Here is a 26480-nt window from a genome sequence, read left to right on the forward strand (position 1 = left end):
TCTTAAATCACCACGTTCAGTAATCTGGAGTCGATTTCTTTGCTTGGAGAGAAGTTGGATGACCACACTGAAGCCACGTTCCACAAATATGATGTTGGAAATGCAACAAGGAACTTCTTAACCACTGTCCATAGTGCAAGATAGTGATCAGAAATTTCTGTCTGTAACCAAAACTCTTGGTACGATTTCTTAAACTTTGGCTTCAGCTCAATGTCATTGTGCAGCTTTATGAGTTGTTCCTCCACTACCCCACATCTTCCTCAGTATCTGAAAATGGATTTATCACCCAATCTGGAATTTCCATCAAAAGAAGATCCTGATATCACTCAGACATATCTTTATGTAGCATGTCCGAATGGTCACAAAAAACTTGAAGATCATCATCTTGTATCCCACCTTTCTCTTCTAACTCAGAGAAACTTGGAAATTGGTATAGCTTGCGACGGCCTATATTGCGCTTGAATAAAGTTAACTTTGAAATAAACGTAGAGATGACAGATTTGGCCTTAATAAGAATTGACCTAAATTCCTTGCAACTGCAAATTCACTTCATTGAACTTTGCAAATAGTTCTGATAAATAAGCAATGTCATGCCTGATCTCTTTGAGTTCACCACTGAGCAAGGCATTCTTGCCACAACAGTGTCAAAAAGATTGTAAAAGCGTCTCACACAGTTGCCTTTTGATAGCCAATGAACTTCTGTATGAAGCAGCAAACAATCAAAATCTTCATCATTGAAAAGGTATTGAAAAAGTGACTTACGACCATTTTTGGCAGTTATTACCATTGTAGCATCCCCATGGTCATAAGATCAAAATTTGGATGCTTGGCAACTGACTCATACTGTATTTATGATGGTTGCAGTGCTCCGAGGTCATATGATCATCTTTTGCAACCTTCTGAGAAGGCAAAGTCAATGGAGAAGCCAGATTCACTTAACAGCATTAGTAACAAGTGCAGTGATTCATTTAACAAGTGGCAAGAAAGATAATAAAATAGGGCAAAATTCACTTAACAAAAGAAATTTTGGGCTCAATTATAGTCATAATCTGAGGACTCCCTGTAGTCTGCAGCAGGAGGAAAAAGGCTTTTCAGAGAGCAAAGAGATAGCAGGGTTTGGAACGTAGGCAGGAAGAGAGCAAGTTTGTATCTTCCCTAGCAATTAGTGAAATACAGATGGTCCTTATCTTACAACTATTAGTTTAGTGACAGTATGAAGTTACAATGACACTGAAAGAATTGAGTTATGACTGTTTTTCCCACATAACTGTTGCACCATTCCCATTCCCATGTGATGAAAATTCAGACACTTGGCAACTTACTCATATTTATGATGGTTGCAGTGCCCCGGGGTCATGTTGATCACTTTTGTGACCTTCTGACAAGCAAACTCAATAGGAAAGGAGGAAAAACGCCACTTTATAGCTAGTACAACTAATGATTAAAGATATTTCACTCATTACTGGGAATGAGATCAGGGCAATGACAATTCATTTTGGGGGAAACACAAGGATGTAGTCAGGACATGATGTTAAATAGCACTGTAAGCTACTTTTATTAGATGTGTCAATGCTTGAGAACCACTTGTTTCAATTCCACAAACTATTCTGAACAAAACATGCCTCCCTCTTTCAGCAGATCAGCCAGCCAGCTAATGCTATAAAAAAATATTACTAATTTAAAACACATTTTCTGGAGTATTTCCAGCAGTGGGCAAGTTTAAGATTGTTTATTAATCCAGATGATTTTAAAAAGAATCCTATTAACAATACTAATACTATAGAAAAAAACGTGCATCTATGAAGTAGTTGCAAAATCATGCCCTGCCCCAGCATGAAAGGATTACAATCCACAACCTCTTTTGTACACTGTTCAATCCTTATTTACATAAGAAAGTAGCTCAAGCGGAGTAGACGCTCTTCCTCTTAGAATCACATTCCAAAATTTCAGCTTCCCCTGCAATTTTTTACGGGAGGCAGCAGCTCAGTTTCTACACAGCATGACAGACCGGCTGAGGGTCTCCGTGTGCTCATGTCGGGTGGGACAGGACCTTCGGTTCTTGTGAAGCTGTTCACCCACACGCCCATTCGTTAAATAACAGCGGGCCGCGGAGAAGAAAGGTGGCAAAGCCGGTGAGAAGCAGGGAAGACAACTCCATCGCTACGTTTAGGGGTTCACGGCCTCCCCCCGCAGCTGGAGGAGCAGTTTTAACTGCCAGTCTCGCGTGACGAAGAAGAACCCAGCCCTTCCACCCATTGAAGGTGCGCGCGAGACCCAAGCCTTCCCAAAGGCACGGCGTCGCGGGCTCCTGGTGAGGCGAGACTGAGCCACCACCTCCACACAAGCCGCGCGGGGAAGGACTCTCGCTTTTGGTCCCATTGCATTCCCTTCCGCGCCTGCGCGCTAAGCTAGGTGAGTCGGGAGTACAGTACAGAACACCTCCAGCACTCTTCTGCCACCTCCCTTGCCTCTTAGCGCCCCCCTGCTGCCCCCTTGCCTCTTAGCACCCCGCTGCTGCCCCCCTTGCCTCTTAGCGCCCCCCTACTGCCCACTTTGGAAACCACTGGTCTAGTAGTTAAAGTGCTGGCCTAGAAACCAGGATGCTGAAATTCTAGTTCCGCCTTGGCCATGAAAGCTGATTGGGTGATTGTGGACTAGTCACTTTCTCTGAGCCTAACTCATATTGTGCAAAGTCTTGAGAGAAACACAAAAGAACTCCGAAGTCTGACTACTTTGCCATTCATCCATCCTTCCACAACCCATTAATTAAAATGAATTTCTTTCTGACTTACTATCAAATATAAGAGGGCAAATATAGTCCTGTACACATAGAGACACTTCAATAACTGTCATTATAACAAGAGAAATGTTGATAAGGGTCATTTTCATGTACTAAATACATACTTTTCAAGTAGTTCTTACCTTTCTCAGCAATTTCATGTTGTCTAGCCATGCAGATTTTAGTCTTGGAACAAAAGAATACTGGGTTTCCTTAAAGTATCTGTTCAGTAAATCTGGGCATATTTTGAAAATGTTCACCATAAGATCAGCAATCATCTCATCTTCTACAGCAGTCTTTAGACTCAGAAGAAAGCGCAGCAGAACCAAATTACCTCCTCTAACAAAATAATAGTTTGAAAGAAACATCATTTGGATAGAATATAGTAATATATAATCAACTATCAGTTATCAGAATCTACACTGCAGATGCTATCAGTGGGCAGGAGTTATGGTAAGTTAGCATTTCTCAACTATTTTGGAAGATGGCAGGATGGAGAACATTATAAAATACAGTTAACCTTTCTTTCTAGGGACGGGGGTGGGGGGCAGAGAGGGGATGGTTCTGTGCGAATGGCTAGTAAGTGGGAGTGCATGCACTTGAATACTGCTCACTCAAATGGGGACACATGTGCCCCCATACTCTACTTCTGTGGCCTGGTTCCGAATGGCTCATGCCCATTAGTGAGGGTTGGGGACATGTATTGCATTTCAATTTTTTTTGCCTAACAAGAAAAAAAATTATCCCGAGGTGTTGGGGACTTTGCTTTATTTCAGCAGGTCAGCTACATATAATAGCAGATGATCAATCATACCAAACCAGTAGGAACCCTAAGTGACTAAAATTATGTTGTCAAACGCTGTGAAAGGCATTCAACAAACCTCTACTCTCACAAAATCTTATAAACTGGAATGAAAAAAGAACATATTTAGAACATTATTTTGTTAGCCTGAGATTTACTCCTTCTAAAATATCTTATTCTATTGCATAAAACCTTCAGTTATTTATGCTATCATGTGGTAATTCCAATTTATGTGCAGATTAATTAATTAATTAAATGCTATTGGTTTGATATGCAGATTTAAGATATTGCCCACTGTAGAAGAAGTTGCCAGAAAGATGGAGGGAAGGAAAGAAAACAGATTTTTATGCTTAAAAGATGCAGATTGCTGAAGACCATATGACCAAAACCAGTAGAAGTTTTGCTTCCAGAATAGACCAAGAGATAAAAGTCTTGCTCTGTTTCCTGCTTGCCCTGTGAAATTACCACAAGATAGAATAACCAACACTCTACGATTCACAAAAGATGAGGCAACACTGAAGAAAATGCTTCAAACAATTTAGCTCTAACCTAAATAAAACTTCAAAATATAACTGGACTTTAACACCGAACAACTGAATGCTTTACCTGCCAGACGTGCCAAGACTTGGATCATAAAAGTTAATGCCATGTTTCAGAGAACAACAAAGATTCATTAAAAATTTATGAACCAGTTCTCTCACTAAAAGCTTTCCTGGTTCTTCACACTCTTGGGAAGCCTGCATAAAATTAACAAATTGAAGTAAAACAGTCAGTTTACCACATTTGCTTATTCATTATTTTCAGAGCACAAAGTAGAAGATGTCAGGTTCTGCTCTTATATGTTTATAGTGCTTCCCCAATCTGGCTGAGCAACTCTGGGTGGTGCAATTTCAACATACCTGAAGATAGCCATGTTGTGTCAGTCTGGTATAGATTCTGCCTGGTTGTATAAAGCTAGCTGCTCACATTGGAGCATTGAAACTGGATACCATTTCCTCAAAAATAGCCCAGATTACTATTCCTAATGGCAAATTATTTTCACCTTACTAGGCAAACTATGGGCTTGGTATGGCCTTTCATTTTCCTCCTTGAGTGGTGGCATATAACAACATGTTTCTGTACATCTTAAAACAGTATTTAGATGTAAGAAGAACATGGAGAGAAGATTATTATACCTTGACATCCACTGTGCTGACATCAGTAATTCCATTCCAGCGATAGAGTGAAGCAATGTGGTTCAGTATTTCTGAGGTAAAAAAGTGTACCTTCTGGGTCTTATTGACATCTTTATTGAGAACCACCTACAAATAACACAACATATTAACACCATAGTTCAAAATTCTTAAGTCAGGCCATAAGTGTGCCATTATATCTATGGGAACTGTCAGAAATATCATAAACAATTTTAATGCTGGTAACTTCTTAAAGTACAGCAAAATAAAATGGTAATCAGAGATTGTCTGAAAAACCACAATGAAGATATTTCAACAATCAAAGAACATACGGTATAAAGAACAAAAATATTTGCATACCTTAGTTTCCAAAGTTGAAAGCAGGAGGTTTATTGTGGAAATTCTATCTTCTTTTAACCCTGTCCTAATAATATCTGGAATGAAATCTAAAAAAATTTTTTTTAAGGATAACATTATGCCTGAAATACAGTAAACATTTTAATTACTGGTAAATCAATTTTGCAAAGCTTTGCCAGTTACATCAGAATACAACATAAACCGAAGTCAAAGCAGGGAGCGTGTAACACAGCAAAAAGAAAGTTAATATTGTGAACTAATTCCATCGTGCCTTACAGAAATACAGTATTTATGATTCTTGGGCAGATGCTTTCCTGGCCCTTAGCACACTCTCTGGTTAGAGGAACCCATTTTTTTTAAATTAAAGCAGTGGTGCTTGACCCTCAACACCAAGCTTATTACTTTAAGAGCAACAGAGGCTTTCCAAATCTTTTCTATTACTACATTATATGCCGCAAGAATTGTTTTGTTTTGATGGGAAAACAAAACAAGAACATATGGAAATAAGCAATGATTGCCAAAACCTTGGTCTAGGTATCATGAAATCCATTATACATTTCCTTCCCACATCAACAAATAATTTAGGAATACTTGTGAAATACCTTTTAACTCCAGAACCTGCACAAGGATAGAATGGTCGCCAGCAATTAAAAAGGAAATGGCATATTGGATGTATGCCGTACGGATATCAGGTTTACCCTAAACAAATATTAAAAGATGTTCAGTATATATGAGAAGCCTAAAAGCCAATAGATTACCTACAATGTCTTAAAAATGAATCCTACATGAAAAACGATTGGCAGACTTAAGCAAACAGTGACCAATGTATTAACTGATAAAAGATTGGTATTTGTGTATCTATTGACCATTTCATAAAGTACAGTACCTTAACTTTCTTGTTTTGTACTTATCAGGATCTTAACATCTGTATCATCTAAAATCATGGTCTTAACAGTGAGCCCATAATAGTTTAGATAGTTAGAAGTTTCTACTATTCTGGCTGCCTATTATGCTTATTTGACTAGTATGCTTGCATAAAACTCAAATAACACAATTCCCAAGGATGCGAGAGTCACACACAATTACCTGCCATTCAACTATGTTAGACTGCAATACTCATAATCTTCAATCGAGATGGCTAAAGGTTGGGGACAACCAGTTTAGAACAAAATTTGGCCTGCATACAGAAAACTAGCATATCAAAAATCTAACTAAGCTTTTTTTTCTAGATGGGATAGCTTTTCTTCAAATGTGTGATCTCTCCAGACAAGCATGGCATTTTTCAGAAATCTATTGTGCACTGTACTTTTTCTTAAAATCTGAAATCTACAGGCTGAATTTACACATGCCTATGGGTTTGCTGTGAAAATCTCATGACTTTGCTTCATTCTCTTTTTAATTTTAAGAACTTTTATATGAACTAGGGTCCCTGCATTGCAAAAAAAAAATATTTATCTCAAAATCGTAGCTGCCAACTTAAAAAAAAAACAAGGAGGCTATTTTGTACAAATGGTATATGAATGTACTAAATCATGTAGCAAATGATAAGTTCCTTTTATATGAGTTGCACATGGGTAACTCTGGTTTTTTTAAAAAGAAACAAATTGTCTCATAAAAAAGAGCTTTTCTTTTGACCACAGCTTTATTTTGAAAATAAAATGAAAAAGCATAAGCCATCCCTTAATCCTCATGGCAGACTTTTTGCTTTCTTACCTTATAGTCTCTCTTCTTCACTAAATTAGGTAAGAATTTATTATTGAAATCAAAGTGGCTATAAACATCTCTGGCAGCATCTGGTCCCTGTGTCACCATTGCTGATAGCAAAGTTAGACACAAACGAGACAGTCTGTAAAGAGAAACAGTCAGAACAGGGAACAATATTTAAGCAACGTATACTATAGGCAAACAAACTAATGAATGAAAAATTAAAAAGTGAGGACATCTTTGAAATGAAAGTGTTTGTTTATTTTAGTTAGCTAAGGGAGCAGATGCCAAGCATCAAATAGGCAATCTAAACACAAGTACTTTAACCAGACACAGAAAATTTCAAGGGAACTTAATTACAGCAAGCTGGATTTCCTGTTACTTTACATGTATAACTGTGCTGACTGCAAAAGCAATACAAAAGTATTGTCCTATAAAGAGTTCATACAATATATAACAGAATCACATTAGTCAGTTATGTGCCCAGATTAAATAGTAACATAGCACTGCTGAAGTTATTATTCATTTACTAGGTAAATGAACTTGTATATTTATCTTCTATATTTAAAATATGCCCCAAATATTTTAACAGGAAGATGGATGCATGCATGGATCAATATGCATAAAAAGAAGGTATCTTGATTATTACTAAAGCTTTCATAATAGATCAAAACAGATTTGATAAAAGTTGTTTAGGGCTGAAGTTTGAAAAAGCCTAGCACTTATGGAATAAGTGCCACAATTCAATAATCCTGTCAGATTTTTTACATTTTTATTTCATAAATATAGTGCTGCACAAATATGTGTAGGTTTGTCTATGTTATCTGTGAGAGGGAGGGGGAGGAGAGAGAGAGTGAGAGTGTGTGTGTGTGTGTGTGAGAGAGAGAGAGAGAGATTGTAAGAAAATAAGTAAAGACTTATGAATGAACACTGTACTCTAAATATTTTTCTGGTTAAAATTCATTAAATTCTGATTTCAAGACAGACTGCCATATGAAAATGACAAGGCAGAACACAGCAGATTTTTGGAGTAACACCATTTTCACTTCTATAAATGCTGCACCATCTGGGTTTTATAATTTCAGAAAATATAATTTGAGACTAGATGAAGGTTGGAAAGATGAAGCTATATATTTAAATTTATTCTTTAATCTAGATTTTATTAACATTTATGGAGAATAAAACAATAATCAAGGAACCACAAAGCAAAATAAAGAAGTTTATATAAAAATAAAATGTTTCTAAAATGACAGAGACGGAAGTTAAAATTGATTATTCTATTATCTAGGTTCAACACAGAATTATAATGTAGAATGTAACCACAGTTTTTCTGTAAGGTAGTTTTAAATCAGTATTAAAGAGTCCTTTTTTATTCCTGGTGACAAGAGCATAAACAAAGTACAGAGCAATGAAAATGTTATTCCAACGTGGTTCTAAACAAAGCTTTGTTTTAAACAAGGAACTTACCTATGAGTTTCAGAATACAAGGCAGCATAAATTAATTTCATATAACTGTTAATCAACTTCTTTACTATATTCATCCCCACAACACGAAAATGGGACAGATCACTTGCTGTTCTCAGCAAAATATTTTCTAGAGCTTGAAAAATTAGCAGCATCTGCAAAATTTAAAACATCCCAACATATTGTCTTTTTAAGATACAAATGGAACTGAGCATTCTAAACAAAGTGTACTTCAACAGGAAAGAAAACTTTGCAATGTTTTTGGAAAAACCCTCTGCTGCTAAATTAAATTACATCCAGGTAAGGCTAGGGATTACAACAAGAAGATCCTAATGAAAATTTCCAAAGCTTTAGTTACTAGTTACTATGGTGTTTTTGTTTAAAGGACATATGGGAAACCTATGGCCTATGAAACACATCTGCCTATTTTGTTTAATCCTATCAACTCTTTAAATATCTTATTAAATAGGGACACTGGAAAATCTCCACTTGAACTGAACTTGAGGACAGACTAATGAACAGTCAATCTAATCCTCATTTTTAAAGAGAATCCTATTAGAAAGAGTATGGAAAGTATTTATCCATTCAGTGGACAGAACTTCCACAGATTCTACACTTGCACCACATCAGCTTCAGATCAAGCTATTTACTCTCCTTTAAACACTTTATGAGTGAATGTGACGAGATCAATGGCCCAGCAGAAACAAAAAATTTTATGTCCCTGGTCTAGAACATAAAAGAAAGCAATATCTTTTACAATTATGTTACAAAAAGTTGCTGACAGGTTTAGCATAGTACAAATAAATTATTGAAACTTTCCATTGATGAGACAAATGCTCATTCTTGCCAATTTCTTTGCCAAACCTCTACTACCTCATTTAGAATGCACATTTACATGCATATTTAGTTTCTACTGTCCAGTCCAGTACCAGAAGTATAACACCCCATCTCTAAACCCAAAAGTATACTGCTATTTGTAACACCTTATTGCAGGGACAGCAATATGGGGACAAGCCTAACCAATCTGGCCAATAGAAATTACAGTCCAACAAGACCTGGATGCATTGCCCATCTAGGCAATGCTGAATTAAAGTATATCCATGAGCATCCTAGCACTGTAGGAAACAGCTAGGAAATTCATTATTCATAAGAAGAAAAATACTTTTAAAACATTGTGTGAGATTTTTAGAAAGGATTGAAGAACTAAGATTCACTAAGGATTAACTCCGTAGCAAGTGTAGGAGTGCAAAGACACTTTTAAATGAGTAAAATAATTACAAATGGCATACAGCAGAATTCAGTGTTCAACTTAATAGCACAAAAACAATACCTAACAGGAGCTTGTGACAGCTCTCATCAATTGAAACACTGACCTCACTGTCAGGACGCCTTTCACCATCCAGAAGTTTAAAAATTTCTACACATTCAATAGAAACTTTTATGTATCCTTCCACTACATCATATTGTTCATTTGACGGTAGTAATTTAGCTTTGGCTATGAACGTTTCCAAACCTGGAACAAAACATATATTTGATTCTTCTTTCAAATCACAGTGGACATATTATTCTTTACTTCAACGAATTATAATTGGTATGCCTAATAGGTAAATCGGTTTTATTCAAATAGCAGTTTGCATTTGAATTATAATTGGTATGCCTAATAGGTAAATAGGTTTTATTCAAATAACAGTTTGCATTTCAGGCTCCCAATTTATTAACTGCCTCATTTTTCCATAATAGAACTGGAAAGTGAACTTCGATTTCTTTCTTTATTACTATCAATATTTTACCAATACAGCCTTTGGGAAATAAGTTATGGAAAACAAAGACCTTCAACTGCAGAGGTTGATAAAATAAATGTAATAGTAGGAGCAAAAGCGAAAAAGTTGGCAATTTGTGTTAAAACAATGCAGTAGCATGCCATGATACCAAGGATGGCAGTTGGAAAATCTATCACAGATATACATTTACTATATCTAGTGAAGACTGTCTGCTTTCCAATAAATGTAACCTTCGCACTCCACCCACCACACGCTCCCTTTTATAATTCTTTTTATCAGTTGTAACTCTCAATTACAGCTGTCTATATGAGGAGTTCAAAATCTTTTTGCTCAGGACCGAAGGACACAGAATCAATTTTAAGCCTGTCTCTCGCTTCTGGACACCACGTTGTTGTCCGTGACACATTTATTACAGGCAACTTGATTTGGATTAAAATATTCAGCTACTGCTCGCATATTAGCAATATGCAGCTGTGGCCACCGCACAGCTCTTTGCCGCGGAGACATCCATTCGACTGGATCCACGTGGGGACCCGTGAGAGCGGCATGGCTGGCTGACCTTTCATCGCAGTGCTGGAATCGCAGATAAGGAATTTGAACTGGGCGCCGGTGAATTCCGTGGCATCGGTGCTGCGAACTCGCTTGGCCGGGAGTGGGTTCTGCCGCCCGGCCGAGGCCGAGCTTTTGCGTTTGGTGCTCATATCCTGAAGCAATCGCGGTTCGCCGCGACACCCGGCGGAGCGAAGGGAAGCCGGGCTCGCCTTCGCGGGTGTTGCCCGTCTCGGCCGGAAGTGGTCCGTTTCGCTTATTCTCCCCCCATCCGCGAAATTACAGATGAGACGGGTTCCTAGACTAAAGCGGACAATATAGCAGTTTCAATATACGTTCGCAAGCTGAGTTTTTTCTGCTTCGGCGCTCATTAAGTGAAACGTGTATGGCTAAAGAAAAACTACTTTCAGTTCCGTTGGACTTTTAAACGAACAAATAAGAGAAATAAATGCTTGCTGCTAATTATAGGGGATCAAATATCTTGAGTTAAAATAGTATTTTTCAATGGTTAGGGATCGCTAGTTGGGAGTTCTGGGACTTGGTCCACACATCAACACATCATGTTAAAGTTCAGGCAAGCTGAAAAAATGCTGATCTAAAGTGTATTCAAGTACAGACAAGTTCAGAGTTATCTATTTGTAATGCCTATGTAAAAACTTGAAAATTAATTAAGTTCCAGATATTTATCCAATTGTATTGAAGTAACTACTGTATATGGTAGTGGGGGAAGAAATCCGGTTCAGTTCCAAGCTGGAAGAAAGACACTGGAAACATGGAGGCTGATTGGAAAGATGGTTTATTGATGAAGCAGAACCACCTGGATTTATGATTCTGGTGCAGCTGACAAAATGGATTTGAGAGTTGGGGGGGGCTTTGTATTTGAGCTTCCTGTTCCTGTGCAAGAACATGTCCTTCAATATTATATTGGCTGTTGTCAGATTCCTATAGAGTTATATAGGGATCATAACTGGCTCTATAGGCAAAAGAGGAAATACAAATCCTAGGGTGTTTCTCTGAGCTCCCAGGTTTGGTTGAAAGTTTGGACTTCTCTGATGTGATGCAATGAAGGGGCTTGTATTCTGAAAGGGTGTTGGCAATTCCTATTGTGTCTTAATAGCTTTGTCCTGTGTTGGATCTTGAGTGAGGGTTAGGGTTAACTCCAGCATTCTGTCTTTGTTCAGATTTTGCTGCAGGGAGTTTCAAAATATCCTGTCTTGAATAGATTTCTGCCTGCAGTATTTGCTTTGCCTATGAATAGAGCTATCTAGATACTTGTCTTCCTCTTCAATAAGCTCTTGTGCTATATCTGCTGTGGGCTATTAAGGAAAGTGGGGGTTGCTTTCTGCCCCTAAAAAACATGTTTCTCCATTTCTCTCTTTGGGAGAATATAATATTCTGCCTTCTTTTATTATTTCCCAAAATATTTCATTCTTCTAGGAGGGCAGACTTTCTACTATCATACACATTCACATATTGATAATGTTTCAGGTGATGTGCCTGCTAAGATAAAGCAATTGTCAAGCCTAATTGTCATTCTTACTGCACAGATTAATGGTTTTTAATCACATTTATTTTATAAAACAATATATAACAGATTTCTATTGGATATTATCCCAAGCTTATTTATCTCAGTAAATATGGATGTTCTTTAGAATAATTCAGTCTTCAGTTTAATGTCTCACTGATTTAAGTGGCCCTACTATTCTTTGTTTGGTACAACACAATCTAACCCATTAATTTTAAGTTAGTGGGAACCGAATTAATTGCATTCTAGTCAACTAATTATAACTTAGGAAGAGCTTTTTCTTAGATGATACTTCTACAAGAACTTTGTTACTGATCAAACACAGAAAGCAGTTAGTTACCCTTAGTGTACTGAATTGAAAATTTAAATTTGATTTTTATTTTAATAAAAAAACTGATATTCTGATTTAAAAATGCCTTGTAACATAATTTTCTGAAAAACATGGGCTCATAATAAATCATTATTCTCAATCAGTTAATGTACTGCTTTAGAGAATATACAGTAGTAAAAAAAAATTGGCTCCCATTTTTATGCTGCATATGTAATAAATTTGAGTAATTATGGCACATATGAACTTGTCCCCTGGTAATCCGTATTGGCTAGATCAGTGATGGTGAACCTTTTAGACACCGAGTGCCCAAACTGTGTGTGCACGTGCATGCCCAAACTGAAAGAGGAATGCACATATGAACGTGTGCATGCGCAGCAGAGACTCAAAGACCAGCTGGCAGGTGGCAGGTGGGGCATCCCAGCACCAGCAGTGCGGCAAGAGATAAGATCTTTTTCTTCCATGAGCTTCTGTTTCATCATTTGTAGGGAAACAGAAGCTCACAAAAGAAACACCACGGAGGTCTGACCTGGGGTGATGGTGCACGTGCCAGCAGAGAGGGCTCTGGTACCACATCTGGCACACGTGCCATAAGTTGCCATCACAGGGCAGAAATTATTATTTTTTTATTCATTAAACATTAAACTTATTCAACCATTATTATTGTTATTATAAAATATTTTATTCAATTTTTCAATTTTCACATTCCATTTGCAATCATTTATACACAGGGTATTTACTATAAGAAAAGAAGAAAAAAAAAGAAAAAAGGAATAAAACGAACAAATAAAAAGGAAACACAACTCATCATTCACAACCCCACCTAACCCTTGCATCCTCCATACACCCCATCTACCCCCTCCAACTTTCCTTTCTCCCTCTAACACTCCGCTCCTACTTCCCTTTCCCCTCAAACCTTCCTTCTCCCCTTACTCCCCAAACACCCTCCTTACATACTCCTTACATTCCCCTTACTCCTTCCTTACTCCTCCCTCTTCCTTCCCTCTACCTCCCTCCTTGGTGTATGCCTTTATTCGAGTGTTGTTTGATCTAATAAAAGTAAAGTGAACCAAGGAAAAAATAATAATAAATAAAAATAAAATAAAAAGGAACCACCGTATATAAATACATTCTTGTTCTTATTAAGACTATGTTAAGACCCCCCCACCCCACCCCCCACAATCCCCATCCCTAATCCTCCCGGCTTCCCAGGGCCCACACCTGGCACTACCTTCTATCTAAAATATCTTGTATACATATGGATTAAAAAAATAAAAGTAATATATCAAAAGAAAAAGAAAAGCAGAGAAAGAAAAAAAAAGGAAAAAAAAGAAAAGAGAAAAGAGAAAAAAGAAAAAAAGAAACCACTCTTTGTGTTGATCTCAGCCCCCCATCTTTATCTATGCTTAAATAGTATAAATCATTCTATCTATATTTTATTCTCGTCTCTTACTTCTTTGCTATTTACCCCGATCTTCTGTAGACTCTCCCGTTCCCTTCCTAAACCTCATGATCCCTTCCAATAAGATTTAAGCAGCGTGGTTCATGCCATATATTCAAATATAACTTTACAGACAAGTAATCAAACTTTCCCTTCTAGTAAAATTTAAACAACGTAAATGATCTTTCTTTACCCCTTTTTCAAACAGTAATTCAAAATAATCTAACCAGATTTCCCCTTCTTAGTAAAGTTAAGCAGCGTAGATCAGATATTACTTTACACAGGAATCAATTTCTATCTTAAGATAATTCCAACCGACTTCCCCTTCTAATAGGATTTAAATAACTTAGTTCATTCCACATGCATTTTACCCTCATCCCCCACTTGTCTGATATTTACCACTATCAAATTTATACTAACATTTGTTTAAAATATAACTCAGAGCGATTTGTAGCATGAATCATTCCACATATTCCAATAATACTTTCAGCAAGAGTCAGTTAACCTTCTATTTTAAGGTAGTCCCTTCTAACAAAGTTTAAACAACATAAATCATTCCGCATTCTTTTTACAGTTATCTTAAGATAATCCCAAGCGGCTTCCTGTTCTAATAAGCTTTAAACAACGTAAATTTTGCCCTCTTCCCTTGCTTGTCTGATATTTACCACAAATAACGTAGTTCATTCCACATGCATTTTACCCTCATCTCTTGCTTGTCTAATATTTACCACTATCAAATTTATACTAGCGTTTATTTAAAAAGTAACTCAGAACTATTACAACCAACTTTCCCTTCAAATAAAAGTTAAATAGCATGGATCATATTCAAATAATACTTTCAGCAAGAGTCAGTTAACCTTCTATTTTAAAATAGTCCCATCTAACAAAGTTTAAACAACATAAATCATTCCGCATTCTTTTAACCACTATCAAATTTATGCTAACGTTACTTTAGAATCTAGCTCAAAGTAGTTTCACCCAGCTTTCCCTTCTGATAAAAATTAGTCCACTTTTTCTACCGGAGAGAGGTCTCAAACCCCCATTCAGTCCTCAACTTTAGGAAGTCTTTTGAAGTATCTAAATTCTCGATCTGCGTTCTTCTGCTTCTCCGAGGGAGGAGGGGCTGCCCCCTCCATCTTGCAGCCGCATGGCCAGCCGTTTGCTTTCTCCTTCCGCTTGTCTCTCCTCTCTTCCAAGCGCGTCAGGAGGTCCCGCCTTCAGAATCCTACAATAGAAATCTTGAGCCTCCGAAACAGAGTTAAGACGAAATCTTTGATTCTCAAATGTAACCGTGATGCCGGCAGGGGCCTCCCATCTGTATCGAATCTGTTGACTCCTAAGCTCTTTGGTTAAAAAAGTGTAGTCCCTTCTTTCTCTCAACATCTGGAAAGGTATATCTTTGAAGACAATCACGTCCTGGTCATCAACTCGGAGACTGTTATTATGAAATTTTTGCACAATCGCGTTTCTAGATTCTTTTGTAGAGAAATGTATAATTATGTCCCTCGGGAGCTGTCGCTGTTCCGCTATCAATGAGTTCTGGCGATAGATTTTCCGAATCTGCCAATCAAAGTTAAGTCCCGGGCTTCCCAGCGCATGGCTGAAGGCTTCAGCAAAGGTCTGTTTTAAATTCTCTTGCTCCTTTTCACGGAATCCTCTGACTCTTATTGAAAATGCCTTCCTATCAAAATTTAGCATCATAAGCTGTTCTTCGTTATTTCTAATTTTTTCTTGTAAAATTTGAATATTGGTAGTCAAATTAAAATTAGCCTTCTCCAGACTTTCCAATTTGTTCTCTATTTCAGCAGAGTAATCTGACAGGGCAGACACGGCTGCAAACGTATTCACCTTCATTTGATTAACTTTAGATTTTAGGTCATCATAAAGTTGCAATACAAATTCCTCAATTTCTTGCTTAAATGCATTAAATATTTTAAAGAGATATTCCTGTGTTAAAACTTCTCCAGTAGAGGGCGTAGGAGACAAAGGCTGTGTTTCCAAAAAAGATTCTTTAAATTCTTTAGACACATTTGTAGCAAGACGCTTCTTTGATCTGGGTGCCATAATAAATAAACAAGTAAGCAGCGCTTCGCTCCCCTCTATTTCCAAAGAAAAAAAAAGTTTATTTTGTTAAGGAGCGGTCTGCAGGAAGATAAACCCGGCTAAGTACATCCAGTAATCATCCACGGAGAGAAATCGCCATTTTGAAGTCTATTTAAACAAAGAAGTCTTTAAGACGAATGGTGCTGGTATTTAAGATAGTAATAAAAGCATAAATCTCACAGGGGTGGTACCCTCCCGTATCAAATCTAGCTTGAAAAAACTTTGTTTTGTCCTGGGGGGGGCTAGCCTGTCTGGGGCTGCCAAAAAAAAAAAAAAAAGGCAGCTGAGAAGAACTGGCCGGAGATAAAAGCTCCGCTTCGGCTGGATCTAATCTCTTCCACAGCCAAAAAAAGAAAAAGGCTGTGGCTTACGAATAGACCCTAGTCTACGGAGCTATCCTCCCTGCCCCTTTCTTAGCCAAAAAGGGGTGCTATCTATGATCTTATTTAGATATACAGACCAGATCTCTGAGGAGCTCGGTGGAGCCCTCCTCGGCAACAGGCCACGCCCCCAGGAAGCGACCATTATTATTGTTGTTGTTGTTGTTATTCATACCATTATATTTATTTATATAAATGCCACTGTTGTTGTTCTTATTGCTGTTCTTATTACTGTTATTGTAAATTAGATTCTTCAAAGGCAATTAAGAATTAAATATGTCAATATTTTGTTACATTAGATCTCCAAAATCTAGAATTTTCAATCTATGAAGAACTGTGACTATATCATGCCTGGACTGTAGCAAAAATTGAGTATATACTCATGGAAGAATGTCTATATTTCTAATTTGAAATGATAGCTTAATTAAATTTGTGAACTCTCAAACTTTGAATTAGCTTTGTATCAATGGAGAAGCAAGACAGGACAATATGATATTTTAGGGTCTAGAATCAATTTGTTGTTTATAAAAATTGTATCACAACTACAGAATGAATTGGAGAAAAGGCACGTATTCTTAATAGATTTAAGGGATATCTCTACATATATATAGGCATTTATCTTTAAATGTATGTGGGTGGATATATGTGAATATATAGAGATAAGTTAAATATTTGGATATCATCTTTATTTTTCAGGTAGTGCAGAGTTTTCTATTTTGATCATTTAAGTAAGTAGTTTAATATAGTATTTCCATTTTTTCTTCATTTTGTTTTACACAAAATGACAAAAGCAATTTGGTGGTCTTTTTGTCAGATCCTATTAATTAATTCATTTTATGCAGTAATTTGTCTCTTTAGCCTAGGTCTTTTTTCTGTTGCCCCTAGATAGCTTAATAAAAACATAATAAGAAATGACCCAATTAAAAAGAAGTACAACTTCAGAAAATAGTTGTACTGTTGTTTGGCTAATTGAGGTTCTCCCAATAGTACTGTGGAAGAACAGTCTAAATGTTAATAGGTTATAAGTCCTGATCATTTAATTTTTCCACAATGGAAATAATACAGAGAGAAAATCTACCTCCTGGCCCCCATTCCCTTGATCTCTGGGATGGAACTCCAGAGCTTCCTCCCACCTAAACATGTATTAGATGGCAAATTCCATCTAGAGTGATGGGCAGAGTTCTGCTGGTTAAAACCAGGTCACTTGAACCAGTCCGTAGCAGAAATCACGTGTGGCCACACCCACCCACCCTCCCAGCTCTATGGCATCCCATTTAGGTCCTTTTTTAGCTAAAGTGCATGCACATGCTCACATTTGCAAACCGGTAGGGAAGGTAAGTGAATACCACCTGTGGTAATCAGGTAACGATGGCCAAGGAGTACAAATGAGTTTTAAAGAAAATAAAAAAATCATGAATTACACACCATAACTCTATTCACCACCAGGGAAATTCCTATAGTACAGATGTTGCTCCGCTAACCAGTTCACACCAGTTAACCAAAGGGTAGCTTTCAAGGAAAATTGAATTAAATCAAGAAGTATAGCTAGAATACATTGATTCTTGAAATCTTCTGCACCAGCAGTACTTCCATCTTGCTGGAATTCAGTCTTAGCCTCTTCCATCCTTTTTATTCCTTCACATCCTGTCAACACTAATTCAAGATTTCCACTGCATCTCCTGTTCAGTTTTCTGCTCTAATGGTTTCATGTAGATGTTTTTTTAAAAGTGAGCTAATTGTTTCCACTGAACTGCCCAGGATTTAACTTCTCCTCCTTCCACCTCTTCTGATTGGAACCACCTGCTCAGAAAGCAGCAAAACCACTGCAAAATAATACCTCTGGTTTCCAGCTGTTACAGGGAATCCAAAGATGGGATGGTTGACAGCATCCAATGCTGCTGAAAGATCTAATAGGACCAGGAAAGATATACCAGGGTCATTCAGGTCACGCTGAAAGTCATGCATAAAAGTGATTAATGCATCTTTTACCCCATGCCCAGGCATAAATTCAGATTGGATAGTCTGTTTCATCCGGAACCTCCTGTACTTGTTTCCCCATTTTCTCTACAGTTTCCCATAAAAAAGGAAGCATTGGCCCAATAGCAATTATTTAATGTGATTGAGTCAAGTGGTGAGTGTCCAAAAGAGGGCACATCGTTGCCTCTTTCAAGCCTGGCAGCATCACCATAGAGAATCTTATAATGAATTTTCAAGGGGTTGCCTCTGTCATTTCATGAGACAAAACTCTCCAGTAATTCTAAATGGTTATGAGTGATTTTTTTTACTATAAAATAGCTAGAGAACCATTCTTATCGAAATTTCCTCCCTCCCTCCCTCCCTCTTTAATTTCTAAAGCCACCACCTCACCTAAGTAACTCAGGATGGTTATAGAAGCTGAGGGTCAAAAGAGGGGAATGGAACCAAATATCCAATCCAATCTTCTTCTGCAATAGCCTTCCTACTGTCATATCTCACTCTGCCCTTCACTACTCCAATCTTTTCGTAATCTCCCACCAGACCTCTTTAATTGCTATCCCTCCATCCCAAACACAGGCCATCTGCAATTTTCCATTCTCAACACTTTGTTAATGCAATCTTGAATGGCCACCCTGCTATCTGGTTCCTGTAGCTCTATGACAGTGATGGTGAACCTTTTCGGCACCGAGTGCCCAAACCAGAACACACATGCATGCGTGTGCATATGCGCACTCCAGAGCACCAGAAACCCAAAGATCATCTGGTTGGTGTGTGAATGCCTGTTTCTTGGCTGTTTTTCAGGCTATTTTCAGGCCTTTTTTGTCATTTTCAGGCTGTTTTTTAGGGCAAAAACCTGTTGGGCTGTTTTTCAGGCCATTTTCAGGCGCTCCAGTACCTCCAAAGACCAGCTGGCTGGTGTGCATGTGCGACGTGCTGGAAATTAGAAGAGCAGCTGGCAACAGTGCACATGCCCACAGAGAGGGCTCTGCGTGCCACCTCTGGCACCCGTGCCTTAGGTTCACCATCAGGACCCTATGAGGTACAGGACACTGTGGCCTTCATCTCAAGAACCTTTTCTTAACTTTTATGCAAAGTCTAAAGCACTTGTGATACACTTGTAGCCTAGGTCCTACTGTGGGTGTGGGTGTGAGTGAATGTGAGTGTGTGTATGAATATCTCTAAGAACCAAACAGCTGAAAGTTGAGTATTGACCTGACAAAAATAGGTCAAGTATAATAGTGGACATCTCTTCTCCTCCATCTTATTTGGATCTTGGGAAGATGTTTTCTCTAGAAATAATGAATAGCAGGAGATAACAAGTATCAAAGAACTTGACAAACCAAGTACTAATGGAAGGAGGGGGGAGGGAATCCTAGAAAAAAAGCAACTGCAATGAAGACAGTGTCACAGGATACCCATTTTCCCTTACATGCCTGCAGCAGGCCACTTGTTCTCTGTCAGCCTCTGTTTTGCTGCTTGCTTTTCGGCTGCCATTGAAACGGGGAGGGTGGGCATGGTATTTGGGTGTGGGAAATATTCTGTACAGGAGACTGTAAGAAGGGAGTTGTTCTCACCATCTATTGCGCATGTAGCGAGGAAAGGAGTTTCCCGCCAAGGCCAACTGTCCGGCATACCAACCTGATGATGATTTTTGAAGATATCTCCCACATGACACCTGTGGAGTAATTGGATTGGACTATGGGCTGGGGTTACCAAGGGGAGGGGAATGGGTCATGCATTGATATCTATGTTTGCGCGCGCTTTTACCTCAGATCCAGCTTTGCTTAGCTTCTATTTACCTATAACCAGTAAAAGTACTCTTAATTCTGCAAAATGGAGTTGAGTGGTTTCTTTCTTGGTTATTAAGTGAAGCAGCCCTGACAGTCTCAGTCACAAGATACTAAGTGGTAAAGCATTACAAGTTTTACATATGTTGGAAAGTTGAGAATTTTAAATTATAAAAAAGGGCAAAATGACAACAAAGACTGAGGTTGTTTAGACATAGTAGGTAAGCACTCGATGATAGATCTAAATAGTACAGTGGTCCTTTAATGGCATACAAGGCATGCAACCATAATTGTTAAATGGTGAATACTGAACAAAAACCCTTCCAGAACCCTGACTCACATTATTTGCAGTGCCAAGTCCTACCCATAAGAGTAGAATAGAGTTGACTCCTCTTCAGACAGCAGACCTGGAGAGAGTTATTTGTTTAAACCTAGAACATTAACTCTTCCCTCAACCTGGTATCTTTCAGGTGATTAGAATAATGCCATACTGTATCAGAATCATAAATATAACTATCCTGCTAAATAATAATAAATAGAATAGCCCTGTAGTGATTAATTTACCTTGTTTGTTTTACTTCAATTAGTCCAACATGTAATTGTAGCGAAATAGAGCTGAGATGTTTTGAAACATGATAGCATATTAGCAGTTTTGGAGTAGGGACTGCTGCAATTTAAAGTATTGCTGTTGTTGTGATTTATATCTCCAGTTATAAACATTTTTTTATAGGAAAATAAGTCCCAAGATGATTTGATATGAAAAATAAAGCAACTTTAATAATTGATAAAAAATAATAACATGCTTCAACAAAATAAAGCACTAGAAATTTTAAAAATGCTCCATAAAAAAGTTTAGGAAATGTTTAAAAATCACCAGCTCTTTGGACTGCTATGGGTATTGCCAGTATATTGAACCTATTGTTTCTGTTCTTTCAGAAAAAGAGTGATTGTATACGAATGAGGCATTCTGGATTCTTGACAAGACTCCAATATCATGTCCCTTTTAGAGTGAAACTGAAATAGATAATCACTTTCCTTTTAAATCTGGGAAAACTGAAAACAAAGTTGCTTTTAAAAAATATTACAAATGTAATATCTGAATCTTGCAGAATATACTAGCAGTAAAAAGGCACAGTTATAAAACTAACTGGATGAAGCAAATGTAAAAAGTATTTTGAACTGCTATTTAAGCCCATGCAGTTTGTTTCTTAATTGTTTGTTTAAAATTCACACAGTGCAGTAAACAACAAAGTATTCATACAGGCTGAGTTTGTACAACATGATAAACAACTAAAAAACTATCCTACACAATTTGGCTGGGTTCACACAAAGACAACTTTAATGAGTTTATAACCCTCAAGGTAGAGATTTATAGAGTGAAGTCAGCTTTTATTAAATATTATGTGAGGTCCAAATCACTTTGCTGTTCAAGATGCAATTCTAGAAATAAAATATTAATTCAAATGGTGTGGATTTGCCTTACCAATGCCACATTTGATGCCAAAATCAAAGGATTAATTTGATTCTGGATAGATTGCTGTATGTTAACAATGATGAGTTCCTTTTAATTCTCCCAATATTAGAAATCTAGCAAAAACTGTGAACCTATCATCTGGCTAACAGAAATTATGACAAAGCATCAACAATTCTACTAGATAAAGTAGAAAAATGTGGGTTAGACAGCATCACCACCAGATGGATTCGTAACTAGCTGACCAATCGCACTCAACGTGTAGTCCTAATGGAACTGCATCTACATGAAGGGAAGTATGCAGTGGAGTATTCTTCAACATCTTCATCAATGATTTGGATGAGGGAATAAATGGGGAACTCATCAAATTTGCAGATGACACCAAGCTAGCAGGAACAGCCAACACTCCAGACGATAGGCTTAAGATGCAGATTATCTTGACAAACTTGAACATTGGGCACTATCTAACAAAATGAAATTCAATGGTGAAAAAAGTATAATTCTACATTTAGGCAAGAAAAACAAAATGCACAGATACAGTATAGGACTGGTAGTACCTTGCTCAATAGTAGTAACTGTGAGAGGGATTTCAGAGTCCTAGTGGACAACCGTTTAAATATGAGCCAGCAGTGTGCAGCAGCTGCTAAAAAAGCTAACACAGTTCTAGGCTGCATAAACAGAGGGATAGAATCAAGATCACGTGAAGTGTTAATACCACTTTATAATGCCTTGGTAAGGCCACACTTGGAATACTGCATTCAGTTTTGGTCGCCACGATGTAAAAAAGATGTGGAGACTCTAGAAAGAGTGCAGAGAAGAGTAACAAAGATGATTAGGGGACTGGAGGCTAAAACATATGAAGAACGGTTGCAGGAACTGGGTATGTCTACTTTAATGAAAAGAAGGATTAGGGGAGACATTATAGCAGTGTTCCAATATCTCAGGGGTTGCCACAAAGAAGAGGGAATCAAACTATTCTCCAAAGCACCTGAAGGCAGAACAAGAAGCAATGGGTGAAAACTGATCAAGGAGAGAAGCAACGTAGAAATGAGAAGAAATTTCCTGAGAGAACAATTAATCAGTGGAACAGCTTGCTTCCAGAAGTTATGAATGTCCCAACACTGGAAGTCTTTAAGAAGATGTTGGATAGCCATTTGTCTGAAATAGTGTAGGGTTTCCTGCCTAGGCAGGGGGTTGGACTAGAAGACCTCCAAGGTCCCTTCCAGCTCTGCTATTGTATTATTGTATAAAATAGAAATCTACCCCTGATATGCAAGAATAGGTTATTGCTATGTGTTTTTTGTCACTGTTTGAATTAGGCTATTTAATTCAACTTCATTACTAATTTGGGGATTCTGTCATATTGCCATAGTGATGTGCATATATTACTTTGATATAATACAAATTTTAAATGCAAAGCCAAAAGCAAACAACATTAAGATTCAGCCTTTCCTTGATATGTGAAGTTGAGTTGAGTTGGGCTGAGAGAGAGCGATTGGCCCAAAATCATCCAGCCAGCATTCTTGCCAAGGTGATTTTTAGCCTGGTGTTTCATTACTGGATGCCTTTGCAATCTCTCCAAGAAATGTATTTTTAAAACTAATTATTAAATATTAACAGTGGACGCCTCCAGATGTATTTGGCTACAAATACCTTCTCATGAAGCATGAGTATCCTAGCTGAAGTCAGTGGGAAATGCTGTTCATCATTTTTGGAGGGCAACAGGTGGAAGAACTGTGGCAATGGCAGCTTAGAAAGGATTGTGTTCACTTGCACTCGTCAAAGTTTTTCTGCAAGAGCGAAACCATTACCTCCCCATTACTTAAAGCGTGCAGAGAATTTGGACTGCACACCATTCATCGAGACCGAAAGTAAGGGCTGCGAGAGGAGAGAGAGAAACCGTCTCCCCACCCGCCCCTCCGTACTTCGTACCTTCACTTTCAGGATAATCCTATCCACGTTTATTCAGACGCCTTAGCCCCGGCGGTGCCCTATAGGAGAGCAGCGGCCCATTGGTCTCTAACCCACCCCATCACTTACACGCAGGGGCAGCACCAGCAATAACCAAAGAGCGCGTCAAGGGCCCAGGGCACGGCCAAAAATCACCCGGAGCGCATTCCACCCTACAGCAGCATCGCGTCTTTCCAAAGGGAGCGGTTTTAGCAAGTAAGACGCAAGGAGGGGGGGGAGGAGGAGGAGGAGGAGGAGGAGGAGGAGGAGGAGGAGGAGGAGGAGAAGAAGAAGAAGAAGAAGAAGAAGAAGAAGAAGAAGAAGAAGAAGAAGAAGAAGAAGAAGAAGAAGAAGAAGAAGAAGAAGAAGAAGAAGAAGAAGAAGAAGAAGAAGAAGAAGAAGAAGAAGAAGAAGAAGAAGAAGAAGAAAGACTCTCCTGGTAGGGAGCAAAAGCGGAGAGTCACTGCGCGGCAATCAACATTGAGTAACTAGCCGTCCGTTCAAAGCTGCGCCGGCTCCTCCACACTGCGCGCACGCCGTGCTGCCGGCTTTGGGAAGGATTTCCTGGCTTCCACGCTGCTCTCCGCCAACGCGCAAACAGCCGCGCCGCGCCCTTTGCTTTTCCAACTGCGCCGCGGGCTGCATCTGGCCGGGATTTCCTCTTCGGGGAAAGTGCGTGGAAGCTGGGCGAAACCTCCGCGCCGCGTTGCTATTGCCCGCCGGTTCCCGCCCCTTTCCTTCGCCTCCCTCTCCCTCGCGGAGTTGGTCTCCTTCGGCCGCTCCGGTCCTTGGAAGGACAGGGACTCTCTTGGCTGGAGCCGTCATGTGACCCGATTGGGCTGCCTGGATCGGCGCCGCACCATGAGTGACCTGGGGGCTGGGCAGAGCGCGAGCCGGCGCCAGGTAGCGCCCCGGGGGCTGCTGCTCCCTCGCCTCTTCTGCCTGCTCCTGCTTTGGACCAAAGAGAGTGCCGCGCTGGCTGACTTCTCAGGTAAAGGGACGCGCGACCCTTGGCCGCCGCCGTCCCCTCTTCTCTGTCAGCCCCCGCATTGCAAGGCGGCAGGGAACCGATGGGCGCCGGCAAGCCCCGGGGAGGGATGTCCAGGAACTCCGTTGGTTTAGAAGGGGATGATGTTTGAGCGCTTTTGGGGATTGAGCAGCCTGCTTTTTCCGTCTCTGAAGTCCAATAAGGATAAGATCAGGGAAGAAAGCTTTACCCGTTAAGTTTCTACCCACCCTGGAACTTTTAAATGTCAGCCGAGTACTTGCTGATCACCACTAGACAGCCAGGCCTTCTAGTTAGGAGTGATGGTAGTTAACACCCAACATCTCCAGCAGAGAGCATTGGAAACCGGCTGGCTATGGCAAAACTAAATAGCAACTTTAATGCTAGTATCTTGACTCAAACTACAAAGATGTATATTCGTTTTATTAGCAGCTTATCCAGGTACTCTTTCTTGGATTTTGTTACACTTTTTAGCTAAGGAATTGTTTCTCTTAGGATATTGACAGTACTTTCCTATTTACTAAAAGACTTCTAGGTAAAGGGAAACCAAACTCATTTTAAAAGTTGAAGCATCAGTGTTCTTTGTCAATAAAGTATGTGGCAAGATCTAAGAATGAACCTGCTATATTACAAAACTGATCTTTGATGTTGCTTTCTAGTTAATTTAAATATCTGAGCCCTCATCCATTCTGATTTTATCCAGACCTTCCACTAGAGACAGTTGAATAATTATTATCAGCTCTGTTTAGTCAGGGCATACTGTACAGGTCCTGAATGCTTTGAAAGAAGCATGGGACAGGAGCAGGGATCTGGTGCAAAAATATGTATATGTATAATACAGCAATTGTTTGTTAGGTGCATATGCTTGTGAGGTTTACTCATGCTGGGGATATGGGTGGAGAGGAAGGAAAACTCAATCCAGAAGGCATGTTTAGAAAAGATAACATTCATTTTTAAGTATTCTAGAAAAAATAATAATTTGCACATGGTAATTCATTCTCCATTCTTTTTTACATCACAATCAGAATACCTAAAAGGCTTTCTAAAAGTGTAAAACCAACTCTAATATTTTCCAAAGAAAATTATTTCAATATCCATTCATAGGTGGTAAGAATACTAAGTAACATTAGAGATTTAATTTTTTTTAAATAGAAAAAGTTATAGTTATACATTAATTTAAAATTTAAAAAGCCAATAGGCTTTAAAAAAAAAACAATTATAAGTTTCAGAGAACACTATCAATGTTCAGAGATTCTGAGAGTTGCAATTCAAAAATCTGAAGGGTAGCTGATTGTCTATAAAAGTTTAACCATTAAGATAGCAAATCATTTAGCATAAATATTTGAAATATATGATATTATACCAAGATGATTACTAAATATAATGTTTGAGTGATATTTAATCGAGTGCACAGATTGTTAAGAAAATGTTTGATAAATAGCTACACCAGTGGTAGTCAACCTGGTCCCTACCGCCCACTAGTGGGCGTTCCAGCTTTCATGGTGGGCGGTAGGGTTTGCTGTAACTCTGCTTTATAAATTTTATAAAGTAAAGTTACTTCCCTACTTTATAAATCACCATTACTGTGGAACCGGTGGGCAGTTAGAAAATTTTACTAACAACAGAGATGCAAAAGTGGGCAGTAGGTATAAAAAGGTTGACTACCCTTGAGCTACACTAAAGTAGTCAGTCTGCAAATCTGTCCTAAATATATATTGACAGAATAAGTCAAAACCCCAAAACACACAGAAAATAATTAGGAAGCTATCATTGCTGAAACATGTTGATAGATGTTCAGGGATCTAGAGAAAACGTGAGCACATTAAGTATACAAAAAAGTAAATCTATGTGCTGTGATAACTTAAACAAACATGAGTCAACAAGAAATCACATATTTCCTCACC

General features: G+C 38.5%; 2 protein-coding genes across 2 annotated transcripts in view; one reads left to right on the forward strand and one right to left on the reverse strand.

The window, feature by feature from the left end:
- URB1 (URB1 ribosome biogenesis factor) overlaps nt 1-10790 on the reverse strand; it is a 59858-nt gene extending 49068 nt beyond the window's left edge. The window contains exons 1-9 of the mRNA XM_087721597.1: nt 10619-10790; nt 9652-9791; nt 8282-8433; nt 6824-6956; nt 5713-5809; nt 5114-5199; nt 4757-4882; nt 4188-4318; nt 2923-3118 (exon numbers count right to left, since the gene is read on the reverse strand). Of these exons, the coding sequence (XP_087577723.1) occupies nt 2923-3118; nt 4188-4318; nt 4757-4882; nt 5114-5199; nt 5713-5809; nt 6824-6956; nt 8282-8433; nt 9652-9791; nt 10619-10760 (1203 nt within the window). The 5' untranslated portion in view covers nt 10761-10790. The remainder of the gene's footprint in view (nt 1-2922; nt 3119-4187; nt 4319-4756; nt 4883-5113; nt 5200-5712; nt 5810-6823; nt 6957-8281; nt 8434-9651; nt 9792-10618) is intronic.
- Nucleotides 10791-24248: 13458 nt separating this feature from the next.
- The window catches only part of EVA1C (eva-1 homolog C), a 48056-nt gene continuing 45824 nt past the window's right edge, over nt 24249-26480 (forward strand). The window contains exon 1 of the mRNA XM_087721598.1: nt 24249-24561. Coding sequence (XP_087577724.1) covers nt 24432-24561 — 130 coding nt within the window. The 5' untranslated portion in view covers nt 24249-24431. The remainder of the gene's footprint in view (nt 24562-26480) is intronic.

Source organism: Thamnophis sirtalis, unplaced genomic scaffold (assembly GCF_051295495.1).
Source record: "Thamnophis sirtalis isolate CommonGarterSnake01/CBP01778 unplaced genomic scaffold, rThaSir2_p1.2 scaffold_8, whole genome shotgun sequence".
Classification (NCBI taxonomy): domain Eukaryota; kingdom Metazoa; phylum Chordata; class Lepidosauria; order Squamata; family Natricidae; genus Thamnophis; species Thamnophis sirtalis.